The sequence below is a fragment of the Gouania willdenowi genome, chromosome 18 (assembly GCF_900634775.1).
Source record: "Gouania willdenowi chromosome 18, fGouWil2.1, whole genome shotgun sequence".
Classification (NCBI taxonomy): Eukaryota; Metazoa; Chordata; class Actinopteri; order Blenniiformes; family Gobiesocidae; genus Gouania; species Gouania willdenowi.
Genome location: NC_041061.1, coordinates 27,017,418 through 27,041,494, shown reverse-complemented (window position 1 = coordinate 27,041,494; position 24,077 = coordinate 27,017,418). Strand labels below are relative to the sequence as shown.

Sequence of the window (24,077 nt, the reverse complement as noted above, 5' to 3'; positions counted from 1 at the left end):
CACTCAAATATCTAGTTTAATGGTGTCTGGGCTTTCCTTCACAAAGACAGCTACGCAAGATCCGCGGCTGTCAGTCATCGTCATACATGACATAAAATCCCATTTTTCAACCTCATATAACTTATTTAAAATAAACTTCACAGAAAAATGAGCACTTGAACACAATGTAGGGTGATAATAACTAGAGTTGTCACGATACCAAAATGCGTAACCACGATACCATACCAGACAAAGTATCACGGTTCCGGGTAATTTGGGATACTGAAGCCTTTTTTGTTATTTTTATGAACTGCAATATATTTGTACATGTTAGAAATACTAGTTACTTATAGTGTTGTTTGGTGCATGATAAGAGTACATGAACAAAAGCTTATAAGCAATAAAAAAAACTAATAAATGAAGTTTGAATTTATAAGGTTGAAATTAAAAAAAATTATCATTCAGTTTCCTTTGCACATTAATTTATGTTCAACTATTATAAATAACTTAGGATAACAAATTCACTGTCTTTTTTTAATAAAACTATTTGACAGTAATGTTTCTTGTCCAACATAATAAACCATAGAGGATAAAATACAATAAACAGGAACTGATTCCCTGAGAAACTATATTTGTATGTATATTTTCTGGGTGACGTCACTGATGTTTTATGAGATTGAATGTGATCTCTCCTTTGTATGAATATGTTGTTTGTACATTGTAAATATCTCTGTAAATAATAATAATGTTCCTCCTTTGGCTCCCATCGCTTGGTGACAGCGCCTGCACAGTACAGTAGATCTCCTATTGCTGTATTGTGTCTGCGTCGTTTAAAGACAAAATAGTTTCAAATGGAACTTTTGGAGTTTGGTTTTTTGAGCAAAATTAGTGATTCCACTGACGACAACGTCGCCGCGACAGACTCACCGCTCGGGCCCGGTGCTTCTGCCATGTGTTGTCTCGTGTTTGTGACTATAAGCCGTGCACGCGAGACAGAACTTTAGCTTGTTTCTTTTGAAGCAAGTTTCTATCGAAGCGGAGCTGTCTTCAGTTCCTTCATGCCGGCAGAAACACACGAACAGCCAATCAGCCCAGCGTGCGGAAACAGCCTATTATATCTCCGGACGTCACCAGTAACAGGCAAACAGCCAATCATTCAGCAGCTGTGGAGTTTGATTGTCATGTTGGATTGTTTGAGAGAGGAGCGTGCAGTGAGCTTAGACTGTGGAGTGAGAAGCCGGGAGGAGAGTAGAGGCAGCCGTTATGTAGCGGAAACTGGCACAGGTACAGTAGTATCTTATCCATGGTAGCGCCGTTGTGCAGAATTTCTAGTATAGTAGGAACCATTATAATTTGGCACCACGGGGTATCGTGCAACTATAATAATGACTAATGATCACAGCAGAGTTTAGGTTTGAAAAAAAAATGTGACAAGTATCTTAACTTTAGTTTGACCCACATCCCATCTGTTATCACTGAGGAGGCGGGGTTTATGACCTATACTACAGGTCAGCAGGGGGAGCTCTAAAAAAACATTTTCACTCCACAAGGGAGCTTGTCCCGTCCTTTCATGTAAAACAGCATGTACTATATCATTGTTAAAAATGTGTACACATGAAAAATACATCTGAATCTAAATGTTAATACTAAAAGTTTATTATAAATGTTAAATATATATATTAAAAAAAAAGTTAAATCTAAATGTTAATTCCAAATTGATCGGTCACCAAGTGTAAAGCTACGTTTAAAAATGTTTAGCTTTACACTTGGTGACTAATTGAAGATTTAGATTTAGAATTAACATTTACATTTAAATTTACATTCAACATTTAAATTCAGATTCAACATTTAGATTTAACATTTAGATTTAGAGTGGCATTTTACATTTACTTTTTTTTCAACATTTTGATCTAGCTTTAAATATAGATTTAACATTCAATAATTAGATTTAAAATTTAACTTTAACATTTAAATGTTTAATGTAAATCTCCATGTTAATTCCAAATATAAATGTTAAATCGGTTGCCATGTGTAAAGCTAAATGTTTAGAAATGTTTAGCTTTACATTTGGTAACAAATTTCCCATTTATAGTCATAATTGACATTTACAGTCGATTAACATTTCTATTTAAATCAATATTTAAATTCAGATTGAACATTTAGATTTAGATGTAACATTTAAATTTAGATTTCATATTTAGATGTAACATTTACATTTACATTTTAATTTCATTTAGTTTTAGAATTTATATTAAGATTGGCATTTGACATTTAAATTAAATTTAATGTTTAACAGATTTAATGTTTAGATAACATTTCAATTTATATTCACCATTCACATTTAGATTTATTTTTCATGTACACATTTTTAACAGTGATGTAGAACATGCCGTTTTACATGTTCTTTCATCAGATGAAAGAAAAAATGAGCTAAACATTCTAAATATGTGGGCTATGAAACAGTGTTTTCACAATCTACGCACCAGTGATGAAGAGGAGCAGAAACACACGCACACACAGAGAATAGAAAACAACAATCTTTATTTACACACACAGGTTGTCCCCCTAACACACACACCTCATTTACAACACAAGGACCACAGAGCACCTTCACCAAAATAGATCTAGTTAGAAAATATAGAGCTGGATACAAAGATAAGTGAGTGTTGTATGAAAATAGGCGTGTCTCTGCTGCTCCCTGGTGGCTCTGTGGAGTATGGCACCTGGTACATAGAAGCACATAGATCACCCATCAATAGAATCACCTCTGATAGAACGCACGCTGGTTTGGCAGAATAGTATGTACACTCCTATATAGCATGTACACAGCAGCTCATCAAAGGAATCAGTGGAACGTGTGTGTGTGTGTCCATGAACTCTAGAACACTGCTCTATGGTTACTGCACATGCTGGTGGGGAATGTAGAGCTTTCACTATAGAACTAACTGAGAAAGTGCTGAGTCAGCACTGGGACTGGGTTTTTGTAGCTTCCAGGAGGAATGACAGCTTAGTGTTGGATTAGCATCATAGTTCCTAGCTGTTAGCACAACGTGGAAGTAAAAAGTACTACATCCTCCAGTGTGAGTGCGCTCAGTGACTCACCTGGACAACAACAACCTGTTAGGTGTTGATTCTTTGATTCTAACACCAATGACAGCAGAAGGTGTTTAAAACGAGAACATGCAACACTCACTCTATGATGATTAGGAGGCAGATACCACAGCACACCTTATGACCACGCCTCCTGCTTTAGCTCACATTTAGCGTGTGTGTGTGCGTGCACGTGCGTCTGCATGTAATTGTGTGTGTGTGTGTGTGCATGCATGCGTGACTGCATGTGTGTGTGCACGTGTACGTGTATGCATGCATGTGCATGTTTGTGTACTTGTCCACACGTGTGTGTGTGTGTGTGTGTGTGTGTGTGTGTGTGTGTGTGTGCGTACGTATGCATGTGTATAAAGGGGGTGGATCGCTTTTAAATTCATGGCACCAGTCTAACTCACGCGTACCTGCCTGCCTAACTTTCACTAAACTTACCCATTATACATAGTTAAGTGTAGTGGCAGGTGTGGCGTGAGTGAAGCTATAGCAATCAGGTGACCTTCACTATGTAGCACCGTCTGCGTGACATGTAAACACTAAACAAAAAATTGTTAGGCGAGCAGGCGTGTACACGCGTGCAAGTCAGTAAGTGTGTGTGAGTGTTGTATTCTGTCCAATCACAGCAATGATCTGACTCAGAGCTTAACACTACAGTCACTACCACTCTATGGATGGGTGTAGTGACACAGACTGTAACCGGACTAAATGGTGGTCCGTTGTACACTCACACTTGCATACCTGCACACGTAAGCGCCTAATATTTTTTTCGAAGTGTTTACATGTCACGTAGATGGTGATCAATAGTAAAGCTCGCCTGATCGCTATAGCTTCACTTACGCCACACCTACGTCTATTTGTGACCGAAATATTTATGTTTGTTAGGTGCACATCACATCCAGGTGTGGTGTAGGTGTGCATACGCTTTAATGTGTATGCACATTAAAGCGTCTGCAGATGTGTTAACACGTCTGCAAGCAAACATGCGGACGTGACTTGTGCATTGTGCCCGTGTACCCATTCTAAGTCTATGAAAAATGTAGATCAGACGTGCAGACGCAGGGTACGCGTTCGTTTACGCGTTCGATGGACTGGTGCGCATGAATTTAGAAGCGATCCACCCCCCATATGAGTATGCATGCGTGCGTGACTGCATGTGCATGTGTGTGTATGCATGCCTGTGCATGTGTGTATGTACGTGTATGTGTATGCACATATGTGTGTATGCGTGTGTGCATATGTGTATGTGTTCACGTGTGTATGTGTCTGTTTGCGTGTGTCTGCAAGTAATTGTGTGCGTGTGTGTGCATGTATGCATGTGTTTGTATGCGTGCATGTATGTGTGTCCATGTGTTCCAAACTAAACTCTTTATCTTTTCAGAACATTTACATTAAACTACAAAAGCAAAGGATGAAGTGGAACTCTCCTGATTGACACACACACACAAATACTCCTACTTGTAGTAGCGTTAGCATTAGCCACAGGACCAAAGAGCAGAGCTGCATAGTTTGCTGTGATAAAGGTTTCTCCATCCATCAAAGAGTGGCCTGTGAGGAGGAGGAGCTTCCTCTTCTCTCCATTTCTGCTCTGAGGGACAGTCCATCCTCTTCACTTAGTGTGTGTGTGTTGACACACATACATACTGTGTGCAGTCCATTGGGCGTTATTGCAAACATCTCCTCATGTCTAATATCTAATATATTAAAGAATGTGGTCTTTAGCTCCTCCCTCACCTGGTCCACAGCAGCAGCATCAGGAGAGGCAGAGGGGGCTGGGGGCGGAAGCCAGTGAGCAGACGGGGGTGGGCAGGCCGTAGTAGGAGGGGTCAGTGAAGGGGAAGAGGAGGAGGAGGAAGAGGAGTACCCCCAGCACGTAGCAGGACAGCACGGTGAGGCGCTGAGGGTGGTCCACGGCCGCGCTGAGGGCCGGGAACCCCATGTAGTTACAGAAGGAATGGCAGAGGACCGGGCCCACCAGGTGACCTGCAATACCTCCAAAGTGTCAACAATAAACCACCACAGAAGAAGAACACATGACAACATGGCTCACACTTCACCTGTTCTGATGAAGAGGAAGGCTGTGTACGCCCCAAACAATGCAGTGTAGGAGAACTGGAATACTGCAACACACAGACACACACATGGACACACGCTACACTGCAATGCATGCTGGGAACAAGAGGGGGAGTTGTTACCTGCAGAGAGGAAAATCCCTGACAGAGTCCCCTGTCTAAACCTCAGCAGCTCAATCACGTGGTGGAAGTGAGCTAGAAAAGAGAACTACAGTTAGCGCTGACTCTCTCGTCCATCACGTCAACACAACAGTCATAAATCCCTTCGGTCCAGACAGTCTGTGAAAGGGAATGTGTGGCGTTCAAGTCCCTGTGCTAATGCAAACACCACACTAGCTCATCACTAAGCTTACTACAAGTCCATGTGCTAATGCTAACATGATGTTAGCTCATTGCTCGGTTTACTACAAGTTTCTGTGCTAATGCTAACATGATGCTAGCTCATTGCTTGGTTTACTACAAGTCCCTGTGCTAATGCAAACATGATGCTAGCTAATTGCTCAGTTTACTACAAGTCCCTGTGCTAATGCTAACATAATGTGTCTCTCTGTGTCCCCCAAGTCCAAATATGTGCTCGGTTTTTGGCTAGAGTCTGAATTTCACCCGCTGGATGCTCTGGAAGACGTGTTTCCCTCTACCAGGGGTAACCTCGGTCAATGGGTTACTCTGAAAATGTCCGCTACATCCAACCCACAAACTTAATAATAATGCATCAATTTTATGTAGACACTCAAAGTCGCTTTATAAAATTAAGCGATTATTCTTTTACTCCAGACTTACTGTAGTGGTGGCAAACTACTATTGTAGCCACAGCTGCCCTGGGGCAGACTGACGGAAGCGAGGCTGCCATAGTGCGCCATCGGCCCCTCCGACCACCACCAACATTCATTCACACACTACATTCATACTAGGCAATGTGGGTGAAGTGCCTTGCCCAAGGACACGATGACAGATACCACTGGGGTGACTGCCACCCTACTGTGGGACCTGGAATTCTCTAACCCAGGCCCAGACCTGCTTAGCTTCACAGATCTAACGGGATCAGGCAATGACAGGCTGGTATGGACACATAATTTTAAGCTCAACGGCTCATTATTTTATACCGTCACACAACCATGACAATATCGAGGCACTTGTAATACCGCGGAATCGTCAATACTGTGACATTTCTAATTAGAAAGCTTTCCATTCTGTGAGGCTTTACAAAACACACACACACTATTCATTTTATAGTTTGATGTCAAATGTCACGTTATTACAAGTCCTTTCATTGTGTGAGGTCACGGTGTGATGAGGACAAAATGTTTTTGTAGACCCAATGAATGGGTCTGACCGGGTCTATTTACATACATAAGGCGCACTGGTTTGTAATTATTATTATTATTATTATTATTATTATTATTATTAAGACGCGTTAAGCGAAACAAAATAGTCAGATAAGTCAAACTTTATTCAACTCATTAACAATAACTCTCAACATTGTTCAGGTTTAACACATAAAATATAGAACATTACACTCACTTTTTCAGGTCAGTATGTTAAAGCACAGTACTGGTACATATCACTCCGTGAGGCACCTGACTACGGTAGCCCTGAAGCGCCAAAAATCCATCAAGCGGTGCAGCTTCATAGTTTACCAAAGTTGTACTAAAACATTTTGACATATTAATTTCATACATAAGGCGCACCTGACTATAAGGCGCACTGTCAATTTTTGAGAAAATTAACGGATTTTAAGTGCGCCTTAGAGTCCGAAAAATACGGTACTTTATAAAAATGAAGTATTTTTTAAGACCTATTAAGTCTTTTTTTCAATTATCAGAAATATTTGGAGCTTGATATTATAGATGCTTCACGAAGTGTCTCCAGGGAAGAGAAAGAGGGAGAAAGAAGGTTGTGTGTTCTCACCCACTCCAAAGAAGAGAGGACAGGTGAAGATGGCGGTGGACGGTCCAGCACAGGGAACCAGCATGGGTAGCATACACGCCCTAAACACCAGCTCCTCTGTTAGTGGGGCCACCACCTGGTTCCTCAGCCAGCGCATGTCACTGGTACACACCATCCAGAAACACGGGTCTGAAGCACATGCACATGCACGCAGGCACGCACACACACACACAACAGCTGGGATGAGATGAAACAGCAACACAGAGGAGATTGTGTGCATTTTGTGTGTGTTTTTGTCTGGGTTTCTGTGATTTTCTTTGTATATTTTACCCTCATTTTGTGCATTTTGTTGTCATTTGTGTTTGTTTGCATTTACATTTACTGTATGTTCTCATTTTTGATATTCTACTTTGATATTCTAAGTTTTTTTTGTCATTTTTGGTGTTTGCATGGTAATTTTTTGAGTATCTTACTTTAAATGTGTGTATTTTGTTGTCACTTTGTGTTGTTGGAGTCATTTTTATGTGTTTCTGGAGTTTTATTTGTATTAGGCAAGGCAAGGCACATTTATGTGTATAGCAAATTTCATACACAAGGCAACTCAATGTGCTTTACATGATCAAAATGTGCAACAGAAAACATTCAACATCTTAAAAATCAAGAACATTAAAATCAGCAGCAAAAACATTTAAAATCATCAGTAAAAACATTTAAAATCATCAGTAAAATCATTAAAAATCACCAACAAACACATGACATCAACAACATGACCAAAAATCTCCCTTTCAGTAATATGCAGTAGAAAAAAAAGTGCCTTTAACTTTGATTTAAAAATGTTCACATTGGATACTGACTTCAGCTCTGCTGGCAGTTTGTTCCACTTCTTTGCAGCATAACAACTAAAAGCAGCATCACCATGTTTACTGTGAGCTCTGGGCTCCACTATCTGACCTGTGTCCATAGATCTGAGAGACCTGCTGGGTTCATACCTGACTAACATCTCACTGATGTATTCTGGACCAAACCCATTCATAGATTTATACACCAGCAGCAGAACTTTAAAGTCTATTCTGAGGCTGACTGGGAGCCAGTGAAAAGACTTTTAAACTGGACTAATGTGTTCTGACCTCTTTGTTCTGGTTCAGACCTGAGCTGCAGCGTTCTGAACCAGCTGTAGATGTTTGATGAAGACCATTACAATAGTCCAGTCTGCTGGAGATAAAAGCATGGACCAGTTTCTCCTGGTCTTTCTGAGCCATTAAACCTTTCACTCTGGAGATGTTCTTTAAGTGGTAGAAGATGTTTTTGTGATAGATTTGATCTGACTGCTGAATGTAAGATCTGAGTCAATCAGAACACCAAGGTTTTTGACTTGGTCTTTAGCTTTTAAAGATCCAGACTCAGATACTTGCTGACAGCAGTCCTCTTTTCCTTGTTACCAAAGACAATCACCTCCATCTTGTCATGGTTTAGTTGAAGGACGTTTTCACTCATCCAGAAGTTTACTTTTTCTAAACAGTCACACAACACCTCAATGGGACCATAGTCATCTGGGTTCAGTGATAGATATAGTTGTGTGCCATCTGCGTAGCTCTGATAATCAACCTTACAGTTCTGTAAAATTTGTCCACCTAAAGGAAGCATATGAAGGCTAAACAGAAGGGGTCCAAGAGCAGATCCCTGAGGAACCCCACAGGACATTGGTAATCTGTCAGACTCAAAGTTTCCAGTGCTTACAAAATAACTTTGCTCCTCCAAATAGGACTTAAACCATTGCATTACTTTTCCAGTTAGTCCAACCCATGTTTGCAATCTGTGCAACAAAATTGTATGGTCTACAGTGTACCAGTGGAGCAGCTCCACAATAACACACTTTGGTCTATGGAGCAGAAAGGAGATAGGAACTGATCACCGGTAAATAAAGCTCAGTAAAACGCCAGAAAACAATGACCAGAAATACATATTTGCTAGCTCTAACAACTGATACAATGATAAACTTACAGCCTGTGCAGCAGTATGGCGACGCATTTACTCCGCCTCCGGGTGAACAAGCTTCACCTGTCCGATGAAGCCTGTTCCGTTTGCTGATCTCCATGTGTGTAATAGGTCCATGTGTCCAAGTAAATGTCTTCATATTTGTGTTGTTAAGTGTTTACAAGAAAGAGGAATTGTCGAATTCAGAATGAAAAACGGAATAAACCAGCCCCCTAATTCTGAATCAAGTTTAATTCGGAATTAAATTAGCAGTAGGAATTATGTGTTTACAAGGTCAGGTTAAAGAGGGATTACCTTTTATTCCGCTTTAAAGAGGAATTAAAGCTCCCATGTAAACATGGCCATTGTGTCCTTGGGCAAGACACTTCGCCCACATTTCCTAGTATGAATGTAGTGTGAGTTGGTGGTGGTCGGAGGGGCCGATTGCGCACTATGGCAGCCTAGCTTTCGACAGTCTGTCCCAGGGCAGCTGTGGCTACAATAGTAGCTTACCACCAGTAAGTGTGGAGTGAAAGACTAATGCTTTAATTCTGTAAAGCGCTTTGAGTGTCTATGATAAAGCGCTATATAAAATCCAATGTATTATTATTAAATGCAGCACTTAGATCCAATAAAATGAGAACAGATACTTTTCCTGAATCAGTGTTCAAACTTATGTCATTGATCACTTTGATCAGAGCAGTTTCAGTGCTGTGATGAGAACAAAAACCTGACCAAAATTTATCAAGTATTTTGTTGAATGTTAAGAATTGACTCAGTTGGTTGAAGACCACCTTCTCAATGATCTTGGCTATGAATGGAAGGTTGCTGATTGGTCTATAGTTAGCCAGTATAGAGGCATCCAGTGTTCTTCTTTTTTAACAGAGGTTTCACAGCAGCTACTTTCAGGGATTTTGGTACAGTGCCTGATTGGAATGAGCAGTTAATAATCTGACACAAATCAGTGATAATTTACTTTATGACAGTTTTGAAGAAGTTTGAGGGTATTGTGCCAGGCATAGCGAGCCCTTCACTGAGTGAACGCTCACATTGAGGGCAGCAGTAAAAACCAAGAACATGCTGAGCTCAGTGATAGAACGTACACGCTCATCAGAATCATCATGGAGGGACCAGAACTGATGAACTATGATGCCAGGCAAGTTTTCAGCTGTGGTTCTCCCAGAGCAGGGGTCTGCAACCTGCGGCTCTGGAGCCTCATGTGGCTCTTTGACTCTTTTGCAATGGCTCCTTATAGCGTTAAAAAAACGATTGACAGTTCTGTTTATTTTGTTTTTTTACAGAAGCTATTAATGATTAATGACAAATAAAATCAAGATATAACAATTTGTTAACCTAAAATAAATCACGTTGTACAATGACTCAGCACCTGCAACATCTACAGACCATCAACTTTCCTGCACCTGTGGCTAAGCTTAAGTTTTAAATCCCTGGTAAGATAATTAAACCAACAAATGGTAAATGGACTAAATGGACTTGATTTTATATAGCGCTTTATCACCACACTGAAGCAGTCTCAAAGCGCTTTACATATCAGCTCATTCACCCAATCACTCTCACATTCACACACCAATGGGACAGGACTGCCATGCAAGGCGCTAGTCGACCACAGGGAGCAACTTAGGGTTCAGTGTCTTGCCCAAGGACACTTCGACACATAGTCAGGTACTGGGATCGAACCCCCAACCTCTCGATCAGAAGACGACCCACTACCACCTGAGCCACGGTCGCCCTAACAAAAACACTATTCTGGAAGAAAATAGAGATTTTAATTGTGTGGGAACAGATTAATTTAACCACCTTCATGATGGTTAAATATGTATGCTTTATGTGTGGCAAGAAATGAGTAATTAGCATGTGTTGATCACATGATCATGTGATAGCAAATTCAAGTTCATTTTTGGAGCCCTTCAAATACGTTAACTAAAAAAAATCTTCTTTATATAACATTGTGTTCATGTAAACTGAGATGTGTAAAAACTTGAAGATGTAACATACTGTTTTATTTATTGATGTCAATTTATTTTCATTCATTTAAAACTGTTTTTAATTTTCCATTTACATGATCAATATAAATCAAACATTATTCTATATAATTTTAACTGTGTAGAATTTATTACACTGTATAGTCTTCATTGAGAAGGGATTTTTTCGGCTCCAAGTGAGATGAGCCAAAATCCTAAATGGTTCCTTGTAGAGTAAAGGTTACAGACACCTGACCAGGGGAAGAGGGTTAGGAGACCCCACTATCAGAGCTGGACCCTCTGAATTTAATTCCATGGAGTGAAGCAATGCAGATGCTAAGTTGGTTATGCTGCTGTTAACTTAATTCAAGTACAGCTTTTCTGCAAAATAAAAAACAGAATACATCGATAACCTGTTATGTTTTTTTTTCTTTTTTTAAATGTTACAACTTTTATAATTAGATAAAAGCCACTGCTGGTTGCAGAAAAACTTTTAGTAAATATATCACATCATTGTCAATCGTTACTTCATACAAATATACGAGATTAATAAAGGAAATCTGATTCTGATTATTCATCAGCATGTATGGCTATGCTGTACACTCTCCACCCCTGCTCAAAAAAAAAAAGAAAAAAGGGTGCGACCAAATTCTGTGCTGGTGCGACCAACTGAGAAAGTTAGTCGTACCTGTGCCACCACTGGAAAAGTTAGTGTAGAGCCCTGTTTAGCAATAATTTCGGAAACGTATTGCTGCCTCGCTTTGAACAAGCCAATTTACAAAGACTTATTCTGTACAGTTCTAGATGAATCTGATTTCAAATTCTGCATTATCTCAGTCCTCCTCCAATTTGTTTTCTGTGTTTAGTTTTATCTTAGTTTTGATTGGAGCCACCACATCTATGACATTACAGACTTTTGTATTAAACTCGTCCAAAAAATGATCAACTGTCTCAGCAACCAAGGTTTGTGTCATCACTATGGCTTCCATAAACTGTGCACATACGTTGTCATTTATGTACCTTTTCTTTAAAAAAACAGAAGTAGGGGAACAGATGTTACAGTCTCTAAGTAAAAAAAGACACAGAAATGATCAGATAGAGCTAAGCCTCATACATCAACAGCAGAGATGTCAACACCTTCAGAGATAATCAGATCCAAAGTGTGACCTTGAGTGTGTGTCGGACCAGTCACATGTTGTATAAGACCAAAAGCGTAAAGTATTAATGTTGTCATCTTGTATATTTTACTCAAAATTTGAGTATTTATGTATTTTCTTTTTCCTATTTTGTAAGTTTTTGTTGTCATTTTGTGTTTTTGGAGTCATTTTTGTTTGTTTGCATTTTATTTGTATTAATGTTGTCATTTTGCATATTTTACTCAAATTTTGTGTATTTATGTTTTCATTTTGTAATTTTTTTTCCTATTTTCAAAGTTTTTATTGTCATTTTGTGTGTTTTTGGAGTCATTTTTATGTGTTTCTGTGGTTTTATTTGTATTAATGTTGTCATGAGTCACTCACCAAAGGCCACCCTGACTCCATCAATGAAGCTCCAGGGACAGTCCATGGCCAGCTGCATGAGAGGGCCCAGGAACAAGACCTTCACACACAGACACACACTCTTAACGTGGATCAAATTCAGATGCTCAATAAATAATGTGCATCGTTAACCACAGTTAATGTCAATGTTAAGTTTTAGGACCAATAGTGTTTACATTACACGAGGAAATATCATCAGAAATCACCATGTAAACGTCCACTGCTATGCAGATGATACCCAGCTCTATTTGTCAATGAAATCAAATGAAACTTGTCATTATTCTTTAGAATATTTAAAAGAACAGAAGATTTAAAATGTTTCCTAGTTCAACAGAAGCTTCAACATTCTTTCATTTTACGATAGAAATATTCACCAGATATGTGTGTTTATTGACAAATATGTGTTTTTACCTTTATCTTTACCGCGGGGGGGCAGAGGGGAACGCATTTGTGCACATACACTGTGCTCATATATATACACACATTCGGTTCAGGTACAGGGTTGTGCACAAGTGAGTTTCCGGAATGGAACGGAAGTAGCGTGTGTTTACTTCCGCCTGCAGCTACATGTGCAAGCTTGTACGTCATGGCTAATGCTAGCGAGAAACCAGAGCTGGAGGACCCTCCCCTGTCGCTAAAGTCTCCTGCTTGGGAACACTTCGGCTTCCGGGTGAAATACTGTAACGGAGAACGACCAGTTGATAAAACGATAGCTGTGTGCCGACATTGTTCAGCTGAGGTCGAGTATGTTTCCGGGAACACAACGAACATGCCTACTCACTTGAAACCCGAGTGCGAATATCACTGCGACGAGAAAGAAAACGCCCTTAGTGCAAACGCAGCTGACTTCGGCATTCAAGCAGCCTCTGTCTAGCAATTCAGATCTGGCCAAAGCTATAACTGCCATCGGATTCTTAATAGCAGCGGATAAAAGCTGTTAACAAGCTGTGAGGAGCTTATTTTTTTTCATATTCTCTATAATGTTAAATACATTGTTGGTTTACTAAAGTTTTGAATGAACAAGCAAATTTATGTTGTGCATTTGTAACTGCCAGCAGATCTGCACTTACTGCAGACAATGTGGACAAGAACATTTTTCTGGCCAAAAATATGAAGGTCTAAACCAAGAGCTACATGCTGGAACTGTGCTGTACTTTATGTTTGTTAAAAACAAGCTGTGAGCTTATTTCTATAATATTTAATGTGATTTTTGTTTGAGAATATTACCGGGAAGCACTTTACAATAGTATTGTATTTTTTAAATTTTATTTTCATATTCTGTATAATATTAAATACATTGTTGGTTTACTAAAGTTTCGAATAAACAAGCAAGTTTATGTTTTGCATTTCGCTCCATACTGTACCAAAAATGAACTGAACCGTGACCTCAATACCGAGGTACGTATCGAACCATGCATTTTGTGTATCGTTACACCCCTAATATATATATATATATAAAATCTTTTCAGATTTTGAGTTTTTTTATTTTGTCGTTTTTTGTTTTGTTATATTTCTATTCAACTAATCATCTCCTCCACACTCTTGCAGCTTCCTGTAAAGCATCTGAGGTTTTTTGGAAAACCATTTCATAAAACTGATGCATTACTTTATATATATTTAGTACTTTTGAGAAGAAAAAAAATCTTGTTTTCCATCATTTTACAATTATTTTTTTTGTTTTAGTATGGGTGTGGTCTAAGTAATTCCTGTAATTTATTAATCTGAAGTAGGGTTGGGCGATTTTACTTAAAAAAAATCTCCAATTTTTTAAAGAAAAATTCAAGTTTCGATTTGATTTTCGATTATTTTATTTAATGCATTTAAAAGTGACTGCAGACATCAGATATATTGTCAAAAGTGCAACTTTATTGCTGTGATTGTTCTGAAGAGTTAAAATGCATAAAATAATCCCAAACTAAACAGTTAATGAGGTTCTGTCATTCAACAATCTTAAGCTTTAACCCAGGTTTAAGCAAAAGTGCAACAGCAACTTCACAGCAGCTTACATTTTCTGATTAAGAAACTGTACCGAAACCATATTTTATAACATTATAATTAAAAAAATAATAAACTCTTCACTTCGCATCTCAGCATAGTGTGAATAAAAAATTAAACATGCCTGTTTTACACATAGAGCCTACTCAATGGGTTAACACATGTAAACAAAGAGGATGCTAGCTCACATCAAAAAAAGTCCAAAAAAAAAACTGTGGTGGGGGAAAAAAAATTTTTTTTTTTAACTTGAATTTGCAAAATAAAAATTGTTTTTATCTACAAATTCAATTAAACCGATTTTTTTTTGCCCAGCCCTAGTCTGAAGGCTAAACAAAGGAAAAGGAGTCATTCTTTCATCTTTTTTTTTCTTCTTCGTAGGATTTATTGTTTTAATGAACAGAGATGTTTTTTTTTGTCATTTTATTTTGTATGTATCATGTACGCTCATTATTTGCCAGTTTAAACTAATTGTTCCAATATTGACACATTAAAGCCTTTTTACCACCTTTCTGTCAGTTTTTGTCCACCCTAGTTTATAACTTTTGAAACATTTCTGTGGTTTTTAAAATCCCATTTCACCACATTTTCCACCATTTTTGGTGACTTTGAACCCATTTTATTTCTGATGATTAAAACAAGGATTTCCATCTTTAAGATGATTAAATACTATGACCCAAATAATAATAAACTTCCTGGATAACAGTGGATATATTATGAACGAGATATTAAAGGTTCCCTTGTTGTTGTTGACTCTCACCATAGTCAGCAGCAGAGGAAGGACGACGGCAGGAACCAGGCCTTCCAATCGGATCCCCATGAGAGCCAGCAGTGATGAGCCAGTCTGACACAGAGGCATGTGTTAGCAACACGTACACGTATAACAAGGCTGACACGAGACACTCACCCTGATTCCAGTGAACTCCTTCCACACCCACACAAACGCTGGAGACAGGCCAGAAACAATGAGGACGCTAGTGAAGCGTCTCTTTATCACCGCAGGGTGGTCCCTGTGAACACACATCACTGTTTACATGTGCTAATGCTAACACCAGGCTAGCTCACCACTGTTTACATGTGCTAGCGCTAACACCAGGCTAGCTCACCACTGTTTACATGTGCTAATGCTAACACCACACTAGCTCACCACTGTGTACATGTGCTAATGCTAACACCACGCTAGCTCACCACTGTTAACATGTGCTAATGCTAACACAGGGCTCTATACTAACTTTTCCATCCAGCACAGAATTCAGTCGCACCCATTTTTTTTTAACCGGGGGGGGGGGGGGGGGGGGGGGGTGTATCGTAGTTTTGTATGACGTTTATGGCTGAAATAATAGGTATTGCATGTATTCTGTTTTTTTTTTTTTTTAATTTAGCAGAAAGGCTGTACTTGAATTACGTTAACAGTAGCATAACCAACTTAACATCTACATTGTTTCACCTCATGGAATTAAATACAGAGGGTCCTTACAGTGGGGTCTCCTAACCCTCTTCCCCTGGTCAGGGGTCTGCAACCTTTACTCTACAAGGAACCATTTAACCTCATCTCACCTGGATTAAAGTCCTCCTGGAGCCATAAATACTTTCTCAGTGAAGACAATACAGTATTAAATTCTATACAGTTAAAATTATATAGCATAATGTTAGATTTAATTTGATTGTGATTTTTATTGATCATGTAATTGGAAACTTAAAAACAGTTTGAAATAAAATAAATTGACATCAATAAATAAAACAGTATCTTAATCTTCAAATTCTTACACATCTCAGTTTATATGAACACAATGTTATATAAAGAAGATTTTTTTTAGTTAATGTATTTGAAAGGCTACAAAAAGTAACTTGAATTTGATAACACATGATCATGTGATCAACACATGCTAATTACTCATTTCTTGCCACACATAAAACATGCATATTTAATCTGTACATTGGTGGTTAAAATAATCTGTTCCCACACAATTAAAATCTTTATTTTTTTTCCAGAATAGTGTTTTTATTGGTTTAGTTATCTTACCAGGGATTTAAAACTGAAGCTTAGCCACAGGTGCAGGAAAGTTGATGGTCTGTAGATGTTGCAGGAGGTGAAGTAGAAGGTGCTGAGGTCATTGCACAACATGATTTATTTTAGGTTAACATTGTTATATCATGATTTTATTTGTCATTATTCATTAATAGCTTCTGTAAAAAAAAAAAAAAAAAACATTTATTTCAATAGTTGTTTTTTAAAGCTATAAGGAGCCATTGCATAAGAGTCAAAGGGCCACATTAGGCCCCAGAGCCGCAGGTTGCAGACTCCTGCTTTGAGAGAACCACGGCTGAACATCTGGTATCATAGTCCAGTGATGTTAATAGGTTTTACATATAGTGAGTCCCCAGGACCCACAGGTGGTGATTTAACCTATCTGATAGGTACCAGTTTGTACACGTGAATAATAAGTCTTCTGTGTACACTAAAGTAAGCTACGGGGTTCCTCAGGGCTCTGTGCTAGGTCCAATCCTCTTCTGTATCTATATGATCCCCCTTGGTAATGTTATGAGAAAATACTCTGTTAACTTTCACTGCTATGCTGATGATACCCAACTGTATGTATCAATGAAGTCAGGTGAGACAAATCAGCTATCTAAACTTGAGGCCTGTCTAAAGGACATTAGGGCCTGGATGGACCAAAATTTTCTTCTTCTCAACTCAGACAAGACTGAGGTCATTGTACTGGGCCCGCGACACCTTAGAGAAACCTATGCTAGCCTAACTGCCCTAGATGGCATTACTCTGGCACAAAGCACAACTGTTAGAAACCTTGGGGTTCTATTTGATCAGGATTTATCCTTCAACTCTCACATAAAACAAACTTCAAGAACTGCCTTCTTTCATCTCCGTAACATTGCTAAAATCAGATCTATCCTGTCTCAGGGCGACGCCGAAAAACTAGTCCATGCTTTTGTTACCTCTAGACTGGATTATTGTAATTCTCTTTTAGCAGGCTGCCCGAGCAAGTCGCTTAAGACACTTCAGCTGGTTCAAAATGCTGCAGCACGTGTACTGACTAAAACTAGGAGAAGAGATCACATTACTCCTGTATTAGCCTCTCTGCATTGGCTTCCCATAAAATATAGAATAGAATTCAAGATTCTTCTTCTCACTTATAAAGCCCTAAATGGACAGGCACCAGTCTATCTCAAGGAGCTTGTAGTGCCATACAATCCCCCCAGAACACTACGCTCTCAAAATGCTGGACTACTCGTTGTTCCATTCATCTCTAAAAGTAGTATAGGAGGAAGAGCTTTCAGTTATCAGGCCCCACTTCTCTGGAACCATCTACCAACCACGGTTCGGGGGGCAGACACCCTCTCTACCTTTAAGGTTAGGCTCAAAACATTCCTCTTTGATAAAGCTTTTAGTTAGGAACCAGCTCATAGCTCATAATTAAGATGCAATAGGCATAGACTGCCGGGGGGGGGGGGTCTGGCATGCTCGGTTGGAGAGAGGTTGGAGAGGGCGTTAAGAGAGAGGTCATTTAGGTTAGAGAGGGACCGGAGAGGGTCCCATTCCTCTTTCAAACACTCCCTCTATGTCTGCTTACTCCCTTGTGTGTTTGCTCCTGTACTCCTTCTGGCTTTTGTCTTGCAGGTCCGTGGGATCCTCAGTGTGGAGTTACAGAGACTCAGCGGCTCTGTCTCCACCCTTTTCTCTGCACACACCCAACACAGCATAACGTGGATGGCTGTTCATCATAGGAATGGGATCCACACAAGGTTCCTGCTGCTTAACAGAAGGTTTTCCTTGCCGCCATGATGAATTCATGTTGGGTGTGGGATACATATGTATGTGTATATACGTATATATGCATATGTGTGTATCCATAAAATGAAGAGTCCGTCCTTAAGACTGCTCTACTGTAAAGTGCCTTGAGATACCATTGGTTATGATTTGGCGCTATACAAATAAAGATTGATTGATTGATTGATTGATTGATTTGAGTGGGTCTCTGGGAAATTCAATGGGTCCCCAATAAAAAAATTCTTTCTTTCTATTTCTTATATTCTTCTATTTCTTAAATTGTAGTGTTGAACTCTCTTAATGGTGGTATGATATGGCTATAGATAGCAGATAATTCATGTATGTTCAAAATGAAATTAAACAAATACAATTCAAATGAAAACAAAATGGTGTCTGTTGTACAAAAATAAATTATCTCTAAAAGTGCTGATTTTAACACAAACAAAACATTCTCCTCACCATGACAGTCAAAAAATAAATTGCCACCAAAATCTTCTTGTCTGAACATCAACTAAATCAAATGAAGTCAATCACTATGAAACTTATAGCACAAAAATGTAACTTAACCAACAGTGCAAAGTTTGTTGAGAAAAATAAAATGTTGCAGATATGTTTGTGGTGTATTATAAGCAGCTAGTTAACTGGCTGATTGTTGTTGTAGCAGCTAAACTAGCATGTACTCAAGGTGATCATGTCTGCGCTGATTTAATGCGTAAAGGGGTCCGCTGACCGCTAGGTTTCTTTTGCTAGTTACTGTGACTTTAAACATAAGTTGTTGTTCACAATGTATCGTACCTAGCAACATCACTGCTTACTACGAAGAAGTTTGTATCTTTGACTTTTTTTTTTTTTTTTTACTTTGACTCATTTTTTTACAATTTCCATTTTATTATATCCCAAATTCCATTTTTTTCCCCCAAATTCTATGTTTTCGACTTTATTTTTTTAAAATACATTTTTTTTTTTTAAGAAATATTTATAATTTTTTAAAGAAAATGTTAGTTTTTACCTCCTGTGAGGAAACAAAATAAATACTAATACATAAAAAACTCATAATTAAACAAAAATGTATGTCAAAAATAAAATTAGATACAATTAAAAGGTAGATGTAAATTGTAGTGACATGGATTATTCTCACTGCTCCTTTTTAGTTATTTATATGTCATATAAAGATGTATGAGAACAGCATTAATGTCACCATATTTCCTCTCAGGGATCAATGATTTACTGAATCTGATCAGGTTTAATGATTAGGTTTTGATCAACTTAGTTTAAATTAACCTAATTTAAATTATCTTATAGAGATGTAACGATTAATCGTAAGGCAGTTAAAAATCGATTCATAGGTATCACGGTTGATATCGATTTTCTGACAATTGAATCGCAGTACTTTCTTTAACCAGCAGAGGGCGCTATCCACAAGTGTAGGCGGCGGGCGGAGTCTGCTAATACTTTCTTTCTGGCTGCCTTCTACTCTTACATATGTTAATAAATGATTCATTACCCCTTTAGCACCGAAAGAATATCTGTAATATTACTTGAATATCTGTAAAAGTCACGTTTTTCTATTAGCTCTGTCTGCTAGCATAGCTTCTCTTCTTCACTGCAAGAATATCTGCAAGCCAACCGACCACTGAGTTACCAACGCCCTCTGCTGGTCCAAACAAATATGACGTAAATCAGTGCAATGATGTTTTTTTTTTTTTTTAAAGTCCAATTGTTAAGGCACAAAATACATTTTCAGTTGCACTTTTAAAAGAAAAAGAACTATTATGCAGTTTTGCATTGTTTATTATAGAACCAGAATTTAAATTAATAGGCTTCATCTTCATTTGTATTATTCCTTTATTCATTTAATTCAAGATTTATTTTTAGTTAAATTGCATTGTTTTGAATAGTTTATTAAGGAATTCTTTTGACAATGAAAAATAAAAGGAAAATAATACAGTATTTTCTAGTTTTTTCCCAAAAAATTTTTTTTCTACAGTCCCATTTTGAAAATGAAAAACTCGTGAGAGAATCGTATCGTGAACCCAGTATCGTGAATCGAATCGTATCGGGAGTTGAGTGAATCGTTACATCCCTATTATCCTATCTTCTGTAGCTCTGATGAGATGTTGTTTGAATGTAACGTTCTAATTCTGACTTTTATTTTGTAAACCGGAAGTTCCCACTGAAACGTTTGTACTTGAGGTAGCTTACTGACTGTGAATCTATGAGACATGGACAAAAGGCTGGAATAAAAAGAACTAACAACAGGGACTGAGTTATTCTTAGTTAACCAGACACAACAGTTTGAACACTGAGCAGGTGAAGATGATTAAAGCTGATCACGTTTTCACGGAGCACCGCTGCGCTACACGAAGCACGGACAAAGCTTTCAGAGGGGAGGGCGGTGCACTTAATAAATGGTCCCAGGCAACATTTTGAAATGAAATCCGCGTTAACTGGCTAGTTGGCTAAACTAGCATGTACTCAATGGGATCATGTCTGCGCAAAGGTAATGCGTAAAGGGGTCTGCTGGCGGCTAGGTTTGTTTTGCTAGCTACTGTGATTTTAAACATAAGTTGTTGTTCACAATGTGTCGTTTTTCATGGGAAAAAAATGAGGTGCATCCCTGATACGCATGGATAGTGGATTTACTGCGTCCTTTTAGATTTTTATGTGTCACTAAACCAAGCAACATCACTGATAGTCCATCAGTTCTGGTCCCTCCATGCTGATTCTGATGAGTGTGTACACTATCGCTGAGCTCAGCACTTTCTTCCTTTTTACTGCTACCCTCAATGTGTGCACGCTCTCAGTGAACGGCTCATTATAAACGGCTCCATTCATAGTGGACCGTGCACACTCCAAAGGAGCACATTGGTGTTTATACTCTGCACATTCACCTTTGCATCACCCGCAGCCAAGATGCGTGAGCGTGCATCGTCTGCTCATCCGCAGCGCGGAGAGAGCAATCTCACACGGATGCGACCAGATAAAATTTTCACTCGCACACAGAAAATATACTCGCATACGCGACCATTTTGGTCACAGTCTCGAGCCCTGCTAACACCACGCTAGCTTGCCACTGTTTGCATGTGCTAATGCTAACACCACACTAGCTCACCACTGTTTACATGTTCTAATGCTAACACCACGTTAGCTCACCACTGTTTACATGTAAAATGCTAACACCACGCTAGCTCATCAATGTTTACATGTAATAATGCTAACACAGTGCTAGTTTATCACAGGTTATATGTCATAATGCTAACACCACACTAGCTCATCACTGTTTACATGTGCTAATGCTAACACCATGCTAGCACACCACTTTACATGTGCTAATGCGGACACCACGTGAGCTCACAACTGTTTACATGTGCTAATGGTAACACCATGCTCGCTCACCACTGTTTTACGTGCGCTAATGCTAACACCACACTAACTAATCCATGTTTACATGTGCTAACACCACGCTTGCTCACCACTGTTTACATGTACTAATGCTAACACCATGTTAGCTCACCACAAGTGTAATGTGATAATGCAAATACCATGCTAGTTCACAATTGTTTACATGTGCTAATGCTGACACCACACTAGTTTACTACAAGTCTCTGTGCTAAAGACGCTAGCTCATCACTGAGTTTACTACAGGTCCCTATGTTAATGCTAGCACAACACTAGCTCATTACTCAGTTTACTACGAGTCCCTGTGCTAATGCTAACATGATGTTAGCTCATTGCTCAGTTTACTACAAGTCTATGTACTAATGCTAACATGACACTAGCTCATCATTACAATACTTAGTTTCATTAATAGAGGATGTTCCATTGTTTTCATAAAGCCCATTATTAATACTGTTTCCTCTCTTATAATAAAATCCTTTCGGCGGGTGTTGATGACGTCTCTCTTAGGGGTCGCGTCCCTCCGCTTGTAAACGTAAATCCCTCACCTGGGTAGGTCGCTCCTCCACACGTACAGGCTGCCTACGTAGGAGCAGGCCAGGGTCAGGCAGCACAGCACGGACACGGCGCACAGCCCGCCGCCCGCCGCCTTCTCCTCCACCATGCCGCGGTGCTCTGAGGACCGACCAGCCGCTTCACTGCTCCACCGCCATCAAAGCTACGGCTGATTCACTCGGAGCTAACATCAGCTAGCAGTAAACACACAGCTAGGCGCTCCGGCGCTTCCGTTCTACGTCATTGTCGTGGTTTGTCGTTGTACTCTGTATGACTATAGTTGTACTGTCGTCATGCGGCAGGACGGTGTTAATACAGTCTTTAAACTAAAATGCAACTTAGTTGTAGTCAGAATTTAGTAAAAATGTATTCAGTTTATAATTGTATTGTTTTAATTATTTAAAATGTTAAAATGCTATTGTGTTTTTTATTCCACTTTTACTGTTTTCATTCCAATTTTAATGTTTGATCTTTGATAAATTATTCCCTTTTTTTTAATATATCTTTATTTATTACTTCTGTGTGCATTAGTCACTAAACCTAGTTGTCATTTTTCCTTTTGTAAATCACTTATTATTATAATAATAATAATAATAATAACAATAATAATAATAATAATAATAACAAATAAGAATAGTGAAAATACTAAATAATAATATTGATAAATAACAATTATAATAATATTACATAATAATAGTAAAAATGCTAAATAATAACATTGTTAATAAATAACAAATATTAATTAATGCTGCAGGCAGCATTGAACGGGCCCTCCCAACCACACGCATGTCGGGACGTGGCGTACGTTGAGGTGTGTTGCATGTTGGGAAATATTAAAGTGTTGGGACGTAGCTGACCATTTTCAAGGATTATATCACAAACTTTCCTGCAATGTTCTGTGCAAATATAATGCATATGATTTTCTTTCACCAATAGGTGGCGTTATAACTATGAATGGTGGTTGGTTTAAACCATAACTAATTTTTTTGGCATACAAATGAAAGCTGCTATAATTAATTAGCATCTACAAACTCTTAATAACTTCCATAAGCATCGCACATCATCCAAGTGAACAGGCTGCTAAGAAGAATATTTATATCTATAAAAATTCAACTTTATTGTCAAGATTGTTTTATAACAACCAAATAAACATGTAAGTTTAAAATAAAATAAAAATATGATGTGTGAAGTACTTTAACAGTGCAGTGTTGGATGCAAGACTGATCTCTCTATAAAAGCAAGGTATCTCTGTCTGTCTGTGATGATGATGTCATCACGGTGGAGAGTGATGATGACAGAATTTTGCAGGAGTTCCACAGTGATGATGTCCTCAGTGCCAGCTGGGAGCAAATACAATTTTCAAGGGGGCGCAGTAATTTGAGTAATTTTATCATTCACATGTCCAATTCCCCCAAAATGTAAATTTTTTCACCAGTCCTAATATGCGTTCAAATTTTCATAAGTTTTTGAACATGTTTAGGCCCTCAAAAATGCTATAATAGTTTTGTAATAATAATAATAATAATAATAACAAGAAGAAGAAGAAGAAGAGCAAAAACGAGGTGCATTGCATTAATAATGATACTGAATAATATTATATCATAATAGTAAAAAAAAAATACTAAATTATACTATTGTTAATAATAATAATAATAATAATAATAATAATAATAATAATAATAATAATAAATAGCAATAACATTTGTAATATTAATAATAATAATTAATAATAATATGATAGATAAATAGATATCCTTCTCATCACTCATCACCACCCCGGGGGGGGGGGGGGGGGGAGTGACGTAGGTAGGTCTGC

General features: G+C 38.4%; 1 protein-coding gene across 3 annotated transcripts; it reads right to left on the bottom strand.

Moving 5' to 3' along the window:
* Positions 1 to 2,503: 2,503 nt before the first annotated feature.
* Positions 2,504 to 22,510, bottom strand: rce1a (Ras converting CAAX endopeptidase 1a). 3 transcript variants are annotated; one of them, XM_028474546.1, is made up of 9 exons: positions 22,255 to 22,510; positions 15,431 to 15,533; positions 15,284 to 15,367; positions 12,514 to 12,592; positions 7,059 to 7,226; positions 5,274 to 5,345; positions 5,136 to 5,198; positions 4,813 to 5,061; positions 2,504 to 2,702 (listed from the first exon to the last, which is right to left on the bottom strand). In XM_028474546.1, the coding sequence occupies exons 1-8, from the start codon at positions 22,368 to 22,370 to the stop codon at positions 4,832 to 4,834; spliced, it is 915 nt and encodes a 304-aa protein (XP_028330347.1). In that variant the 5' UTR covers positions 22,371 to 22,510; the 3' UTR covers positions 2,504 to 2,702; positions 4,813 to 4,831. The 3 variants fall into 3 exon arrangements, with proteins under 3 accessions (XP_028330347.1, XP_028330346.1, XP_028330348.1); XM_028474545.1 differs by having other exon boundaries at positions 2,504 to 5,061; XM_028474547.1 differs by lacking the exon at positions 7,059 to 7,226 and having other exon boundaries at positions 2,504 to 5,061.
* Positions 22,511 to 24,077: the final 1,567 nt, after the last annotated feature.